At 48.4% G+C, this 18,352-nt stretch overlaps 1 protein-coding gene across 1 annotated transcript in view; it reads left to right on the top strand.

The window, feature by feature from the left end:
• Window positions 1–18,352, top strand: part of grin3bb (glutamate receptor, ionotropic, N-methyl-D-aspartate 3Bb) — a 39,041-nt gene continuing 20,689 nt past the window's right edge. The window contains exon 1 of the mRNA XM_046392305.1: window positions 1–962. Within this exon, the coding sequence (XP_046248261.1) occupies window positions 471–962 (492 nt within the window). The 5' untranslated portion in view covers window positions 1–470. The remainder of the gene's footprint in view (window positions 963–18,352) is intronic.

The raw sequence follows: 18,352 nt of genomic DNA, 5'->3' as shown, positions 1-18,352 counted from the left end.
TTTTTGGCAACGACACCACCTGACACTTTGACTCAGTGTCCTCTTCAGCTCCTGCTTATTCACTCTAAAGCACCTCCTCTGTGTCTTTCCATCTTGTCCTCCTCTCTCCCTCCTCCATATTTTGGTGTCTCTTCCTACACCTCCTCAGCCCCTTCCTCTCCTCTCCAGCACCTCCTCTTCTCTCACCCTGTCCCTCCCCAGACACACTTTGGTTTTCTCCCTGAAACCGTGTTTTCCATCCTCCTTTTCTTCAGGATTCAGGATCTCCTCAGCGCCTCCTCTTTTTTTGGGAGCCACATCCCCTCCTGCCTCCTCCTCCTCCCCCCTCTCAGTCTCCCCCCAACAGCAGGAGGAGCAGCAGTCTCTTCTCCCCAGCAGCAGCAGCAGCAGCAACAGCAGCCTGTCGGTGTTTTGGCGGAGCAGGAGGAGAAACCGGAGGAGCGGCAGAGCGATGCTGAGAGCGCGGCAGGATGTCTTTCACCTCCTCATCCTCCTGGTCCCGGACTCTCCGAGTCTTTTACCTTCTTCTTGTGCCGCCGTGCCTCCTCCACCCGCAGCCGTGTCACCTCCTGGCTCAGATCGGACACACAGTGCGCGTCGGTGCGCTCCTGCCGGCGCAGCGGTCGGCTCGTGTGCAGGTCCAGGCGGCGCTGAACCGGGCTGCTGCCGCGATGAACCGGGACCGGGACCAGGACCCGGATCTGGACCTGGACCTGGACCGGGAGCGGGGCAACTTTCTGCCCTACAATCTGAGCCTGGAGCTGGTGTCCCGGCAGCCGGCCGCCGGGGACCCGGAGTCCCTGTTCCGGTGCGTGTGTCAGGGCGTGGTGGTGCAGGGAGTGTCCGCCGTGCTCGCCTTCCCGCAGAACCGCGAAGAGCTGCTACAGGTGGATTTCATGGCCTCCTTCCTGGAGATCCCGTTCCTCAGCGTCTTTGAGCACGGAGAGCTGCTCCGCACGCAGGTAAGAAGACTCGCCTCCCTACACCTGGACCCGAGGAGGACATGTGGTCCCGCTCTGTCCCGGTGTGTGTTTGTGGTCGTGTGATCCGGTTTGACCTTGACCTGTTTGATGTGTGGAGGTGAAGCTGCTGAGTGACAGCCGACTCCGCGTGAAGCCCGAGCGGCTCACGTGTCTTTGTGCTCGTCTGAAAAACTCCGTCTCTCCGGGGTTTGGTTCCTGAGAGGGTTCAGCTCTCACTCTCATGTTTCTGGTTTTCATGAGTCCGCTCTGTGGAGTCTGCTTCCATCCACATCACATCTCCCACAGAGGGGGAAACCCGTCAGAGATTTAAAAGCTCAACAATTAGGTCAGCGTGAGCTGGAGACCGCGTATCTCCACTTCTGCTGATTCCTGACAAGTGAGAGAATTTGATTCTATGTCCGCACACGTGAGACATGTGACCGAAACCCACCTGAGCTGAGCCGAAAGACGCTTTTCGGATGTGAGGCTTGTGAGGGTTTTGGTCGCGTTTCCATGTGCGCAGCGTGGGAGAGCAGGGCCCTGGGCACCACCAGCTGCTCCACTTTAAACTACAACCAACAAACTTTTTTATCTTTAGTGCAAGCAAACAACCAATTTAAATGAAAAAAAATCCAGTTAGTGTCATGTGGTGTCAGTGAAGACTCATCTCAGTAATTAGCCTGTTCAGAAATCAGCCTGCTAAGTGCTAAGCTAACAGAGTGGAGACGTGAAGTGACGGTAACCACAGAACAATAAACACCTAACCAGACTTAACTATCAACCTGAGGAAAACAAAGATGGATCGAACTCAAAAGCCAACATCACAGAAAATCATCTTCTGAGTCTAATTGTGGATTTCTTATGTAATGAGGACACCGGCGAGTGGGCCATTACTGCAAAAAACTCTTTCAATTCAAGGACCAGTAATGATCAGGCCACTGTACCGATCAAAACTCTCAGTTTCCAGGACGGTTTGGACTGGATTTGATTTGGGATTCCGGGACAAGTCCTCGAATTCGGGACTGATCCTAAATTTTCAGGATGTGTGGTCGCCTAACATGTTGAGCTGATGCAGAGATAAAAAAGAGAAGCTGAGAGCAGCATTTCCAATCAATGTGTTTCATGTCGATCATTCTCTTTGACTGAAAAGCAAATGATGCATTCAGGCTGCAGCTGGATGTTGGACATCACAGTTTTTGGCTGTCTGCTTTCATGTTTGATGGAGTCGCAGTGAGTCTGATCTTGTTAGTCTGTTCTCGAGCAGGAGCAGGAAGCAGTCTGTCCTTTCAGCAGGGAAGTCGTCTTCCTGTGGCAAAGCTGCAGCTCTTGCTCACCTGTAGACAGACTGGAGGCACATGACTGGAGGATCATTTTAATGGCGCCGTCTCTATAACCTGAGTTATTCAGGGTGTTTAAGAGTATCTGATAATGACAAGCAGAATTTAATTCCCTAAACACAGCCCATAACATAAACATTGTTCACTAGGCTTCCTTAAAACAGTTTTTTCAGCTAACTAAATGTGCTGATCAGGACGTTTTACAGTGTAAAAAAATAACTCACCTCTCTGGCGAACAAACTACAGGATGATGAATATTTCAATGATTAAGTTGCTTCTCATTTTTCTGCTGACATGTACGCAGACGGAAATATCTTCTGTATCTGCATTGAGCTGCTGTCTGCTAATTTACTGATCAGGTTCCAATTGTTGAACATCATGCAGGTGGCAGAATAGTGTGTGTGTGTGTGTGTGCGCGCATCTGTTGCTCCTGTTGTGTCTGAACATCTTCTCTGATACTCTGAGGTGCTGGCTGGCTTGACTGACCCAGAAAGGGCAGCACTTCCTGCTGGAGACCTTCAGAGTAAAAGCCTCACTGTGTATTGATGAGATTTTCCGTGTAGAGACGAAAACAACCCAGTTAAATCTGCAACCCGATGTCACAGTCTCTCATACAAGAACACATAATGTTGTTTAGGTTGGTTTAATGTCTTCCACACCAAACTCATCCAACCATGTCTTTATGGAGCTTTGCTTTGTGCACTGGGGCACAGTCATGCTGGAAGAGAAAAGGGCCTTCAACAAACTGTTGCCACAAAGTTGGAAGCATAGCATTGTCCAAAATGTCTTGGTGTGCTGAAGCATTAAGATTTCCCTTCACTGGAAGTCAGGGGCCGAGCCCAAACCCTGGGAAACAGCCCCATAGGGGGCAGTCGTGGATCAGCGGTTAGGGTGTCGGACCCGTAACCGGTGGATCGCTGGTTCGATTCCCCGTCCCGGTGTCCATGGCTGAGGTACCCTTGAGCAAGGTACCTAACCCCCACTGCTCCCCGGGCGCTGCACGCGGTCGCCCACTGCCCCGGGTTTGCTGTGTGTGTGTGTGCACGTCACTTGGGTGGGTTAAATGCAGAGAACAAATTTCGTTGGAGTGAGTTCCCTCCAATGACGAAATATGTCACTTTCTTCTTCTTCTTTCTTCCATAGAGAGGAGTGTCTGGATACTTATGTACAGACTCTGCATCATTGTGCTCACTGAGCTCCATATGGACATCATCCAGAATGAATGTCCATAAAGCTTTCAGAGAATCATCATGTTTTCTTCAGTATCAAAGTGATGATAAACTGGATGAACTGCTGTTCTGTGTTTTGCTGTCTCCGTTGGACTCAGACAGTTGTTGACTCATTACTGTTGTTCAGTCAGATGTGACTCAAAGTGCAGTCTGGGCTTCAGTCTGCCAGACTCAGTGAGCAATCAGGTTTACCTGAGAGACAGAACTCAGGGATTAAATTCATCTTGTGTGTTCCTCTGCTTCAGACAGAAACCTAAAACTCAGTGCTGCTATTTGACACACAACAACCTGCATTCGTCATTTAAAATCAGCCCGACAAACTGATACATTTATCGATCATCATGTTCACCGTCCGACAGGCTGACGCCTCGGTGCGTCTGTTGAAGCCACAGCTGGTAGTTTGCAGCGGTTCAGTTTGAGTGCTTGTGTTCACGTTGGTTAAATAAAACGCAGAGTTTAAACGGTCGCAGCTGGCTGCAGCTGCAGCCTCTTTCTGATGCACATCAGCTCCTCAGCCAATCAGATCAGAGTGGAGCGGAGAGGAAGAGAGAAACCAAGCAAGAGAAAACGTACCTGACGTGTGGCGTTACGTCTCTGAGTTGTCCTGATGCACCATATCAACACATGGATGTGATCAGAAACGGGACACAAACACATGAAAGCTGCTGACACAAACTGTCTCTGCTGGCCGCACTTCACTTTAAACTGTTCCATTTAAATCTCACTCCAGTCCTGCTGGACCCGTCAGGGCTGCAGAGGCCACTGAAGATCGGGGGTTTTATACCATTAAAAAGTTTAAAAGCCAAAAACAAACTCTTTTCCACCATCCAGATGGTTTTTAAACATTAAGTTGAGGACAAATCCCCTCCATCAGGTCACTGCAGCTGGTGTCCGTCCTCCTTCTGTTTAGGGAACATTCATTCATTGTGTCGTCCAGACCTCAAAGCAGCTCCCTCAAACTGCCGCCGCCTGTGTTGCACTGTGAACCTGAAGCGAGAACACCTTCGGCTGTTTTATTGTGACGTGATTGTGAGCTTCACAGTCATGAACAACAAACCTCACATGTTTTCTGTGTGTGCTGAAGCTGCAGACCAGCTGACTGCGCTGCTGCACTCGTCCTGCTGCTGCTGCTGCTGCTGCTGCTGGGTGTTGTTGTTGTTGTTGTTGTTGTTATTGATGGTTTGGGACATTCTGTGAAGGAGCTCCAACATCTGCTCAGAGACTCTGAGGCTCGGAGAGGGAAACGAGCTGCCGTTTGATGTTTACGCAGCACATTCCTCCCATCAGGTCCGAGACGGTCAACGACAGCGCGGGCTCTGATTCTGCTGCCACAGCAGCCGCTAAAATGCTAAAAATGTGTGAGTATCTAAAACATGGAATACAGAAAATATGAATGGAGTTTGGTTGCTGCTTTCTGTGTTTCACTGACAATATGGTTCCCAACCTGAAGGTCAGGACCCCCCCAGTGGTCAGAGATCAAAGGACTGGAACCAGAATCCATTTGAGGCTGACAGGATGAGACAGCGTGACTGGTTTATGTTGTGTGAAGTGATGGCAGGGAACAAACTACATTTACTTAAGCACACATTTGAGGTATTTATACTTTACTTTAGTATGCCATTTTATCCTACTTTATACTTTAACGTCACTACATCTCAGATTTAGACATTGCAGGATCTGAGTACTTCTTCCACTACTGCCTGCATGTGTGTGTTGGTCAGCAGGTTGTTTGTACTGCACCTCAGTGTATTTTACAGTACCAGTACCTCATCGGTTGTTCACTGGGAGGCTGGCTGGTAAAACCTGTCAAAAGATGAATGAGGTTTGGTTGTCAGATTTTGAAATGAAGCAGCCCTGAGATTAAAACATGAAGAAATCTGTATGATGTTTTGAAGAGCTGAACACCACTGAATCTGTCAGCGTTAATTATGTGGATTTCCTGTGAAGCGAGTAGGTTCAGGTAGGCCGACTCCTCACGTCTCTGATGAAGCTGATCAGCAGCTTGTTTGATCCACAGAAACATCAGATCTGATCAATCAATAACCCACAGCAGACGGCTGATTAAACAGAATCTCTCTGACTCTGATTACCAGAACCCACGCAAACATCAAAAACACCAAACTTTATTTAAAACGCTAATGTCCTCAGCCGACTGACATAATGGGAGGGTCGGACACAAGTCAGATTTATTGATTAGAGACGAAGCTGTTGTTGGTTTTGACTCAGTGAAACATTCAGAACAAACAGATTGAAGAACGAGAAGAACCAAAACATGAAGTCCATTGTTCGAACAAATCTGCTGCAACAGGTCTGGTCTTACGTGTCTGAAATCTTTACTTGAGGTCGTATTGAAGGGCAGCCTGTGTATTGATCCGCTTTGACAGGTGATGACATCGCGGTGGGAACAGCCGAGGATACTGACGATCAGTAGCAGAAGAGAATAATCACGTTTATGATGATTATTTGGGATTTTCCAGCTGCTGTTGTTGAGTTAAATTCAGCCTGACGGTGAAAGAAGTGAACCCTTTAATCCCTCTGAAGACGAGCAGCAGCAGATTAGTTTCCCATCATGCCTCACTCGTCTCTTTTTGTTTGACCTCAGCAGGTCTGACTGGCTTTATTTCACCTCTGAGATTTGAACACAAACACCTGACTGAGACATGAGAAATAAAAATACTTGAGCTCAGAGCTGCAGGTGTAAAATATGAATGTGCCTTAAAAGCTGCATTCTTTCTAATCACCAGCAGGGGGAGGCTTCACTGGTTTCAAAAAGAAGCCTATGGGAAAATTAGCCAACTTCTCACTTGATTTATGACCTCAGTAAACAGTTTCCTAATGAGTTTATGGTCTCACTTGCTAGTTTCAAGTGTTATTTAACACCCAACTACCAAACTGTCTTCTTTAATAACTCAGCACTGCAGAAAACCTCAGCAGAGACAAACATGTAAAACCAGTAGGTTCAATCCTGCTTTCTTCGTCTCACACAGCTTGGACCATTTTTTTCTGCCAGATATCTAGAAATGATTACTCACACCTTTGTAACAAGTCGATTAGCCTTCTGTAACTCGTTGCCCTCAGTTTGAAATCCCCCTCACGCCTCCAGCTCATCCTGCTGCCAGAGCTTTGACTCAGCTATGAACAGAGTCTGAAATGAACACCCGCCAAGCGCCAAATGCAGGTAGATTTTCTGTCTGATGAGTAAATCTTGCCAGGCTGCCCGCCACACTGGAGAGGAAATGCTTTTCCAAAATACTGATGCAACAAAAAGTCTCTACTGCGTTTTAGTTGCCAGTTTCTGGCTGCTGTCACACAGGGACCTTGTGCTGCGTTCAGGTGCACCTAGTAAACCCAACACTCATCAATATTCGAAAGCTGCGGGGGAGGGGTGTTTAAAATGGGAAAGTTTGGATTTTTTTGTCCTTAGTTCATCTTGTTCTTTCACTACAGCCTTTTTAATAATTAGATGCAGTAATCATACCAGTATCCCATTTGTTTCTACATTGGCAGATTTTTGGCAGATTCCACATTATTCTTTTACAACAGGTCCCCATGTACCTCTGAGATCATTTTCAAGTTGATTTACTGCAGTATTTTTAAATACTGAAGACATACCCAAAGTGCATACATTAAATATTCAGTCATTAGTCACTTATTTTGGGAAACTTTATGCTGAATTGGATGTTTGTCTGATGACAAATTCCAAAAAGTTCAGCTGACCTGAGATCTGACTGAGACAAACTTTGGTGATTAACTGCCGTTAATTGTTTGTACAAATTGTGACGCAGTTTTAGTGAATGTCTAATTGAGCTGACAGCAGAAGGAGTCCAGAATCTCGTTAAGATGTCGTCCTTACGAGACTTAACGAGCTGATAATTAGCTGCTGACGCTTCAGTCTCTGCAGGCTGATAAACAGACTGCTGATAACATATCAGGCTGATCCCAGACCAGCTGGAGACCTCTTATTAGACGCACACACACACACACACACACACACACACACGACCACCACCACATAGAGATGGTGTGTTCCTGTCCTGTGGGACAAACAAAAACCACCAGCTTCCAGTTTGTAAAAAAATTAGTTCATGCTCATCAACATGAATTCAGCTTTATTCAAAGAAACACACGAACACACACACACACACACACTGAGCTGAGCCCTGAGCTGCCTTCAGGCTCTCAGACGTCAGTGAGAAACATTTCCAGCAGATAACAGGAATAAGGAATATTTATATTCAGTATATAAACTGAAGTAGGTTATATATGACACTCAGCTGTTGAGTTAGTTCTTATTTTTCCCAAAAAAGTCAAACTGAAAAACAGCAACATGAATGTGTGTTTGACAGGCTCCACCTTAGATCGCTGACCTCGGTTTGAGTCTTCATCAGCTTCATGAAGCTTCACACGGAGGATGTTCTGACGGGGTTACGATGAACAGGAAGTTCAGCAGCTGGGACTCACACTCTGACCTGCCTGTGCAGAACAGAGCAAGAGAAGAAGAAACAGACAAAGCAGCAGTTTAACATCCGCTTTGGGTTGATTTAAAGTGTTTTTGTTCAGACTTGGACTCTTCTTGGTCGCAGTCTTCTTGGTTACCGATCCTGCTGGTTAACTTTGTTGTTGGGCTTTGACTCTTTGACCTCGTTGTTGATCTTATTGAGTTTGTTGTTGACCTTGTTGTTGACCTTGTTATGGCGCGAGCAGCGAGGGTCAAAGGTTTAACGGTTCCCAGCACTGAAGGTTCCAGTGTGGAGATGATTGTTGTTCTTCTTGTACCTTGCAGCTCCTGTTTGAGGGCCCAGGGTCATTCATACTTACGAAGCGTTGCTCTCATGTTTGAACGTTCAGTCTGATTGAAATGAGGCTTGGGCATTTGGTGCCACCCTAATGACTTTAAGCCTCCACACACATTTTTGGCGAACTTGGTGTTCTCAACAACTCACAAGAACTGGCACTCTGCCATAACCTAAACCCAGCAGGAAGTTGACCATTTTGAATTAGGTTTTCTTTTTTCCCAGCTACAGGCAGGTTTTGGTCACTGGAATCCAAAGACCTTTGTAATGTTAACTGCAGGGCTTCAGAGTTTTTGTTGAGTGAAACAGGAAGTTGTTGTCACTTGAGTAAATGTGGTCACATCAGACCCAAGTTGCCCCTCAGATGTGGTCTGAGAAGCTTCAAGATCCCGATGTGCGCCGTGCTCTTCCTCATTACGACGACAATGTACCGCTCATCAGCTGTGCCGCAATCTTCATGGTGTTCGTCAGCTGTCATCATGCAGCGGAACGTGAACTCAGTGTGAGAGGAAACCACCTGAGAGGCTTATCTTTAACCACAACAACACACGCACCAAAAACTCTTTCCCAGTTTAAGAACAAACAGCCTGCGACTGCTGACTGAAGTCTTAAATGTTTTTATTTCTTCCCGGTTACATCAGTGCGATGTTACTTTATCCCCCCAGAGAGCAGGAGTTCTCACTACGAGCCGCTGTGTGTTGTTGTTGTTGTTGTTGTGTTCTCGTGTGTTTGTTTCCTCTGCAGTGTGAAATCCTGCAGCAGTGTTGACAGCTTCGGTTTCCTCTCAGCGACTCAGTCCAAGTGTTGCTGCTCACTTGTTGTTGTTGTGTAGCTGTTGTGTTTCACTGTGAAATAAATCCAGTGTGACTTTGAGCTGCTGGAGGTTCTTTTTTTCCCTGATGAAGTGAAAACCTTCACAAACACAAACATTTATTTTCTGTTGGGAAAGTCTTTGATCAGAGGAGGATTATCCTGCTGTCACTCCCACTCCCTGACGTCTGCCTCACTTTCCCTCTCGGTTTCTCTCTCCACACTCACGCTGGCTGTGCGTCGCTGCCTTTACACGATTGGTCCTCTCTCTGATGGACGGATGGGGGTAAAGGACGCCTCAGGAGGAGCTCGGAGGGAGTTACAGGTTGTGGCTCAGAGTACTGTAAGAAAGAAACAATCAAATTAGTGAAACACGAGCAAATTAAACACATCCATCAATTACAGAAAACCTGCAAAGAGGCCATCAGGCTGAAGGCTCCAGGAAAGCCTGGAAGAGGTCCTCAGCCTCAGTGATGGTTTAGCCTCACATCCAGGAGGGCCGATGTGGACTGGTCCTGTCACGGAGTCTGATAGTGCAGTTGAGGTGTGGTGAGTGCTCCTCGTCCTCTTTGCAGAGGATGTTGAAGGTCAGACGGAGATGAGAGCAGCAGGTGGAGGGATGTGGACTCTGTATGAGACTCTGCTGCGTCAGAGGGAACCAATCCTGGATCTGAAGCTCTGGATTGGATCTCAGCTGTGGGCTGGGGTGGGTGAGGAGGAGGACCACGGCTCGTCTCATCAGGGTCCTCTTTGGTGCCTCCTGCTGAAGGGTTTATCAGCATGTCATCTGGTCTGGGAACCGCTGGGACATGTTTCTGTGGAGATTTCTGGACTACGTTTGTCAGCTAATTCGTGCTGAATTGTGTTTTCTGAATTTGGCGTTTGATTTGCACGTGTTAGCGATGAAGACGTTTTCTTCGTTTGGCCTGATGAAGAAACAAGCCTGCGGTTTTCTCTGCAGTGTCTCTGTAGCACACAGCAGTAGCAGCAGCTCTGCTCTCAGCTGATTGGCTGATTTGGCTGATTGAAGTCCACTGTACATCAGTTTCTTCTTGTGTTTAAATTTTCTGTGTAAAGCAGAGAATTGGAGCAGCTGTTCTCCCAGCAGGCTTTGCTCTCGCAGCAGCGGGAAGCCTCTCTGAGTCAGAGTTGTGCTTCATAAATAAACAGCAGAGTGAGAACTCCTCCTGTGGACACAGTTAGCTTCAAGCTAACAGCTGTCTCCTGCTGGCCGGAGGAGCGACAACAGGTGAACATTTGAACAGGTGAACAGGTGAAGGATGCTGATGGAACACGTGTTCACCGCCTGCAGTCTCTCCAGGAAGTGTCACAGTCAAGTTCAGTCAAACCTCAAATATTTAACTCCAGCAGCCGGCTCAGTTCCGGCTCAGTTCTGGCTCAGTTCCGGCTCAGTTCTGACTCAGTGCCAGCTCAGTTCCGGCTCAGTCACAGTTTTAATGTCCACTGGAAAAGTTTCAGAGCATCTGTTCTTCACCCATTTTTCATGTTTTGTGTGGACAGATGCTTCTTCTTTGCACTTGAATATGACTTGTATAATACTTTTATAGTATAACCTCGCCGGCAGCTTTCTCTGTGGTCTGATGGAGAAAGCGTCTGTCACCATAACTACAAAAAGAACAATCATGAACAGCAATAATGAATAGAGCAAAGACAATCATAACCGACAAGCAAAAGACCCACGAGGCCTGGATGTGCTGGATTATTCACACGGCATTAAAATGTGCGTTTTATCAACAAGATATCAGTTATCGTCTGTGCTGGTATACTGCAACACCCCTACCTGTAAATGCAAGTGCTGTGACCACAAAATGCAGTTTAGCATCTCGCCATGAGCGCAAAAGTCAGTGAAGTGAAAACTCTCGGATATAAACAGGATGAACGTGTGCAGCAGTCGCAGCAGGCTGTGCAGGTGTGAACGTACATGTGGTGTGCGGGTGTAAGCTGAAGGTGTGAGGTGTATACGGTATAGACGGAAGATGTGCAGTACAGTCAGCTCGAGCCCCCCCTCCTGATCAGGTGTGCAGGAGGCCGACTGTGTCACCTTCACCTGCTGGGAGTCTGACCGCAGCCTTCGTGTTGATGTAGCAGCTTTTGGCAGCGGTTGGCTTCCTGCTGGAGGTCAGACCTCGAACACATCACACGCTGAGAGGAGGGACCTAACGACCTTCTTCTCTTTTCAGATCACGTCGGATCCTCTTTTTAAACACATCTCACAAGTCAAACTCTAATTGGACTGTTTCACTCTGAAAATACAAATCACATTTGTTTTCACAAACCCCCTCACACAGGTCCCTCTGCGGACCCCTGGGAGACCACCAGGACCCCCTAGCAGGTGTGGATGACAGAGTGAAGAATCAGATGAATGACACACAGTCTGTCTGAATGATTCATCAACTCCAAACGGATGAATGATGGATTATTAATGAAAATGTCAGGGAAACCCGAGTCCACTTCCCCACAGCCAGGCCACCTCCTGCAGTGAGTCCAGATGTCCACATTAAGCTGATGATGTTTTCTGCTGTGAGTGAGTTTGATTTCTTGGGGTCCAGGTCTTAACAGTGCGATGGTCTGAGCAACCTGAACATTTCGGACTCTGGTGTGTGTTACAGCCTGCCTGCACTGTGTGTTTTACCGTCTGCTGCGTTAACACAGTTTAACAGCAGACAAGCTTCAATAAGAGGAGGACAAAAGAGTGAAATATCTTCTTTTATGTCTCCATTGGAGGATTGATTGAAGCTTTGAAGTTTCTCTGGTTTCTCGTCTTCGTCTGTTGGCAATTAAATTCCCTAAATGAAAAGATGAATACATATAAATATTAAATATATATATAAGTTCACAGGGTGAGGAAGAGGAGGAGGAGGAGGAGGTGGAGGGTGAGGAGGAGGATGTGGAGGAGGAGGAGGAGGAGGAGGGTGTTGATCAGAGGTTCAGCAGAGAACAGATTTCATTATCGAGCTTCTCGGCTGCTGCTGGACTTTAATAGAAGAAGAAGAAAAGTGTGTGTGTGTGTGGGTGTGTGTGTGTGTGTGTGTGTGTGTGCGTGTGTGTGTGTGTGTGTGTGTGTGTGTGTGTGTGTGTGTGTGTGTGCGTGTGCATGTGTGTGTGTGAGAGAGAGAGAGAGATTAGACGGGGAGGATGGTGCTGGTGGTGTGTGGGGGGGGGTTACTGATAGAGCCATCCAATCACAGAGCAGAACAGAATAATGAACCAATTCTGTAACAGAGACAGACAGACGGACAGACAGACAGATCTGACCTGTCTGTCTGTCTGTCTATCTGTCTGTCAGAGCAGAACCACAGACAGTATAATAAGTGAAAGCTTCTGGGTCTGAAAAGTGAAGTCAGTGCAGAGGTGCCTCAAACCTGCATTGTCTCTAATGTCCAGCGGGGGGCACAGCTCCACTGGTTTCACAATGTCTAATTCATGTAAGCATATGAAAAATTGAGGCTGCTTCTCAGTTCATTTATGACCTCTGCAAACTGTTTCCTAATGAGTTTATGGTCTCAGTTGCTGGTTTCAGGTCTTACTCAGTGCAGCGTGATGTTTTCTATTTACCACATCCTCTGTGATCCATCGAGTGATCAATAAAGGTTAAACAGGAAATGATGACGTGGTGGTTTGTTGGACTTAATCATCAGGTTTTCTGTAGAAAGAAGGAAAACACACTTGGATAAAATGTTGAGTGTGAAGTGAATCTCGTCAGGTGTGTCGTTCTCTTGCTGACTTCTCACAGGTGACATCCGACAGGTGAGTGACAATCAACCTGAAAGCACCTGACGTGTCTGTGAGGAAGAGAAGCTGCTGTCAGTAATGAGATGTGGATGAACAGCTGTTTGTCTCAGAAATCCAGATGTTCCTCCGTGTGCTCTCTGTGCTGCTGGTTGTGCTTTTCTGCTTGGACTCGGTTTATTTTGGGTTTCAGTATCTTCGGCGTGCAGCTGCTCACGTCTCTGAAGCATAAAGAGCTTTTCCTCAGCCTCACGGATCTGCAGTCAGAGCTCAGAGGTGAACTCTCACATTATTACTGATGTTTCACAGCAGAAGAACAAACCGAGCAGCACAATGGAGGCTTAGTTCATTCATATTCGCTTCACTGAATGATGGTGTGAAACTGAAAAGCTGCACAAACTGATTCCTGCCTCTCCGTGTGCTGTCTTCGCTCATGGGAGGACGTTTTGTCTCTTGGTACAATGAGGTTCAGACCTGAACATTTTGGTGTTGTGGACAAATGGGAGAGATTCCTGTCAGATATTATCTGTGTTTTTCATCCGTCAGCAGCTCAACAGCTGGATGACACTCAGAGAAAAATATCTTTCTCTTTTAACACAGTTAAAGTTGACTCTGTAGGCCTCCGTAGTCACGCCACGCACCACTTCCTGTTTGGTGTCAACAAAGGCTGTAATGTTCACCGGACAGCACGACCGCTGAGTTTCAAACCTGATTGACTTCAACAGATTGTTTGACAGGATTAAAACTCTGGTGCAGTACAGTGCAGTAAAGTCTAATACAGTGTAGTACAGTACAATGCAGTACAGTGGGACAGCGACGTCTCATACAGCTGTGGCTGCACATGTGGGTCCGCAGACGTCTCTGTGTCCTCTGTCTCTGAGTTCTTCTTACTGCATTATCATCAGGCGTCACAGTCGGGTTTACAGCCAGGCAGGTTTTCACCAAACACAAAGTAAATACAGAAAGAGAAAAACCAAGCGATAAGCTCTGAAGGTGAAACACGTTCACGTACCTGCAGCTGGCAGGTCGAGTCTCCTCACCCGCCGGGTTTCTACTTCCTGGTTAGCGATTGTGTAGTTGGTGTTGATTTTTACCTTCAGATTGTGGACTCTGCAGGATCCCACAAACCTGCAGATGTTTCCTCTTTGATCTGTTTTGGTCCTCTTGAACTGAGCTGATGCTGCAACTGTTCACACATCTGCTGCTCAATCCTCACCCTCCTCCCGCCTGTCCTCACCCTCCTCTCCTCACCCTCCTCCCTCCTCCTCCTCCTCACTCCTCTCTCCTCCCTCCTCCCTTCTCCCTTCTTCTTCCTCCCTCCTCCCTCCTCCCTCACCCTCCTCCCTCACCCTCCTCCTCCCTTCTCCCTTCTCCCTCACCCTCCTCCTCCTCACTCCTCTCTCCTCCCTCCTCCCTTCTCCTTCCTCCCTCCTCCCTCACCCTCCTCCTCCTCCTCCTCACTCCTCTCTCCTCCCTTCTTCTTCCTCCCTCCTCCCTCACCCTCCTCCTCCCTTCTCCCTCCTCCCTCACCCTCCTCCTCCTCACTCCTCTCTCCTCCCTCCTCCCTTCTTCCTCCCTCCTCCCTCACCCTCCTCCTCTCTCCTCCCTCCTCCCTCCTCCCTTCTCCTTCCTCTCTCCTCCCTCCTCCCTTCTCATTCCTCCCTCCTCCCTCACCCTCCTCCTCCCTCCTCCCTCACCCTCCTCCTCCCTCCTCCCTCCTCCCTCACCCTCCTCCCTCACCCTCCTCCTCCCTTCTCCCTCCTCCCTCACCCTCCTCCTCCTCACTCCTCTCTCCTCCCTCCTCCCTTCTTCTTCCTCCCTCCTCCCTCACCCTCCTCCTCTCTCCTCCCTCCTCCCTCCTCCCTTCTCCTTCCTCTCTCCTCCCTCCTCCCTTCTCATTCCTCCCTCCTCCCTCCGCCCTTCCCCAGTGTTTGTATTTAGCCGTGTCCTGTGATCATCACCTGAGTGGCGTCAGACAGACGAGGAGGACATGAAACTGTTCTGTTATCGTCTTCGAGTGTCCAACGTCTTCAGACTGAAAAATCACTTGTGTACCGTTAATTTATTTTCACCTCCTCATCCAATCACACGCAGCGAATTAGCTCATTGTGCGTGTGTGTGTGCGTTGAGAGATAATGCTATTTGTCACGCTCTGTAACTCTTGTTAAAACTGACGTGGCAGACTGCCATATTTACCCAGCATGCATCAGTGCCGTAATGACTGTGACCTCCAGTTAATTCAATCTGCAACAACAATTACATCAGCTAACCTCTGACCTCCCCCGTGTCACAGACCAGCACTGGTGACATCAGCAGAGGGGCGTGGCTTATCCCCTCACAGAGATTTCGCTGTAACTTGACCCACTTTGTGCTCCAATCAGACGTCTGCTGCAGGAAATTAAAGATCCCGCAGAACGTTGGAGCTGATAACCCGGGCTGAGACCTGACAGCCGCGCTCTCGGGTCGGGTGCTTTCACATCCTGTAAGCCACGTTGCCTGAAAATATGTGACGTCTGAACACCTGAGCGTGCAGCCTGGCTCATCAGCAGATCTGAGGAGTGGATGTCGTTCCCACCATTTAAACAAGATAGGAACAATAGGAAATCCGTGTCAGACAGGAGAGGAGAGAGAGTTTTACATGCATCTTGAAACTTGTCTGGAGGACATCTTTAGGAAACAGAGTCAACATTAGTTTGTCCACAGAGACGAGCACATTTCTCCTTCAGTTATTTACAAAACCAGTTTATGTTATTGGTTGTGTAAAGAACATAAATTTCAGCTGTGAGGTCAATGTTTTTTTGCCTTTAATTACTCTGATTTATTTACCATTTAACAACACAAACCTGACTGACTGATGTCTGCTGTATGTAACCTTACAAACAAACAACATTTTGACGTTTGCATGCATGAACTTTTTGCAGTGCTGACAAATACACTGAAACCTACCAAAAGTGTCCTGCGACAACCTTCAGGGCATGGAAGCTGTCAGTTAAATGGACGGCGACTTCCTGTATGTCACACACTGACACACACTCTGAACCTGCGGCGGTGGAGGCAGAGCGGCGTAGCCTCCGGCCAGCTGGTGGGCGGGGCAGTGATTGCCTAAATGTGGGATGTGAACAGCAGGCGGTGCAGCGCGTTGTGTGGTGGATGTGATGGATGTGGGCTGGGTTGGAGCCAGCAGGCAGCGGGACCCATTGATCTGTCTGTTCTCTTTAATCAGACCCACAGACTCTGGACTCTGCTGAGCTTTTAGTGAGATGAAGCGTCAGGCTGCTTTTAGAAACTGAGCCACGACTGTGCAGACTGACTGCAAACTGACTATAAAGTGACCCTCAGCAGAGGCGAGGCTCAGGACCTGACAGCCGCGTCCTGGTCTTAAACACGTCTGCTGCCCTGAGGCCATCGCCGCAGACGGGAAGTGCACGTGGTCGTGGCAGGAATATTCACTTTATTATTATTGCTCTAAATGAAATGTGTGATGATGATCAGCAGTGCGAGTGGAGGCGTGAATGTGTTTAAACTGAAGAAAACTGGAACACAACCAAACAAATCAAAACAATGGTGGTGCGTGGCAGAAAGCCAGTCCCCTGACTGAGAGGGGGAAGTCTGGCAGACCATCAGGGGCTCCTCACAGGCAGAGTGTGAGACAACAGGACCTGGACCACAGGCATGCAACCCCCCCACCCCAAATCCCTCTAGACAGGAGCAACACCCTCGGACTGAAAGAGACACAAAACACAGGAGTTCTCATGTCTTTGTGTCAGTTTGTGTCTCTTCTTGGTCCACTCTTTGCCTGCCACTGCACTAACTAACACAGTGAGTCCCTACAGGAAGCACATGGCTGCCCCCCTGCAGATGGGGGGTACGGTGGAGGGGTTCTAGACAGGGTGATAACAGGGAGCACTGGGGGGGTCAACTTGTTGGAATGGGAAACGGGTGAATGTGTGGTGAGTGTGTGGCCTCCTCCCGACGGCTGGCGATGGCCTGGAGAAGCACCCAGTCATCATGTCGGTCCTGTCTGGGTGGTGTCGGGTGGAGATCAGTTGCAGGTGGAGTGTGAATGTCCACTGGGTGCCTGGTAGCTTCAGCTCTTCTGGGTCACTGTGGGCCGACCGAGTGCATCCACCTGCAACAGAAATCACCTGCTGATGCCTGGACTCTGAAGCACCAGAGGGCTCAGAGGGCTGCTGCACTCGCCTCAGGTGACGGGGTTCCTCTGGTCCTTAGCAAGTCTCAGAAAAGGTCTTCGTCCGAGCTCGGGGGCGGATTAGGTTAACTTCCGCCTTCCCTCCCTTCAGGGTTGGTGTCTGCTGCCTGTCCCACTCACACTTAGGGATGACTGGAGACACGACTGAGAGGACGCTGAGACGTGACCACAGGGTCGCCCACCTGTGCCTGTCCTTTCCAAAACTCCACCATCGGAATCCGCTGTCAGAAGGTACTTAAAGAAATCCGCCCTGTCTGACAGCAGCATGCTGAAAATCATTTCATCCCGCAGTGTACTTATACAGAATCATTTTCTCTAAAAACTCACTTTAACATTTTTGGCTCAGCAGCACACACCCCCGAGCCAACCCGCCTCCTCGCCGCCCTGTCCAAAAGCTGCCTTCGAGTTGCTTTTACTCTGAAACACTTAGAAAACACCGAGTCCTCTGACCTCCGTTTCTTTAAATCTACTGAGCTGAATAAAGGTTTAAAAAAACGTATGCAGTCAGGTTTTATAAAGTGATAAATTACTCCGCTACTTCAGAATCACCATTTCATTCCTCGGTCGACTCAGCATTTTGTGACGGTGATAAATCTGTCGTCAGGACGAGTCAGCATCATTAACGCAGACACAGAGAGAGAGAGAGCTGATTGGTTTCTTTCAGCTCCACGTTTACAGGTGAAGTCATCTCAGTGCCAACCTGTCGTCATCACCTGCAAAAAGGCAAAAACAACCAGTTGTTTTGTGCTGATGGTCTTTACGCCACTGACAGGAAGTTTGTGGCTTTAAAAGCAAAACGGCTTTCACTTTACTGCGCAGGAAAGCAGCGAGTGCACCTCAGCACCACCCAGAGGGCCGATTTGTGCCGCTGATTTAAAAACAGTCATGAACAACAGCGAAAGGAAAGTGTTCAGCTGCGTTCAGACTGACTGGTCTCACTGAGAACTACAGACACGCTGACTTCCTGTTCGTCTGCTCTCAGCTTCTTCTGTGTGATGTAATGTTGTCTAACACGCTCACGCTGACACACAGAAGAAACAATATGACGACAGAAACGATTTAAAGTGGCAGTCGTGGATCAGCGGTTAGGGTGTCGGACCCGTAACCGGTGGATCGCTGGTTCGATTCCCCGTCCCGGTGTCCATGGCTGAGGTACCCTTGAGCAAGGTACCTAACCCCCACTGCTCCCCGGGCGCTGCACGCGGTCGCCCACTGCCCCGGGTTTGCTGTGTGTGTGTGCACGTCACTTGGGTGGGTTAAA

The sequence above is a fragment of the Scatophagus argus genome, chromosome 6, assembly GCF_020382885.2.
Source record: "Scatophagus argus isolate fScaArg1 chromosome 6, fScaArg1.pri, whole genome shotgun sequence".
NCBI classification, from domain to species: domain Eukaryota; kingdom Metazoa; phylum Chordata; class Actinopteri; family Scatophagidae; genus Scatophagus; species Scatophagus argus.
Note: the sequence above shows the minus strand (reverse complement) of the source record. Positions and strands in the feature narration are given on the sequence as shown.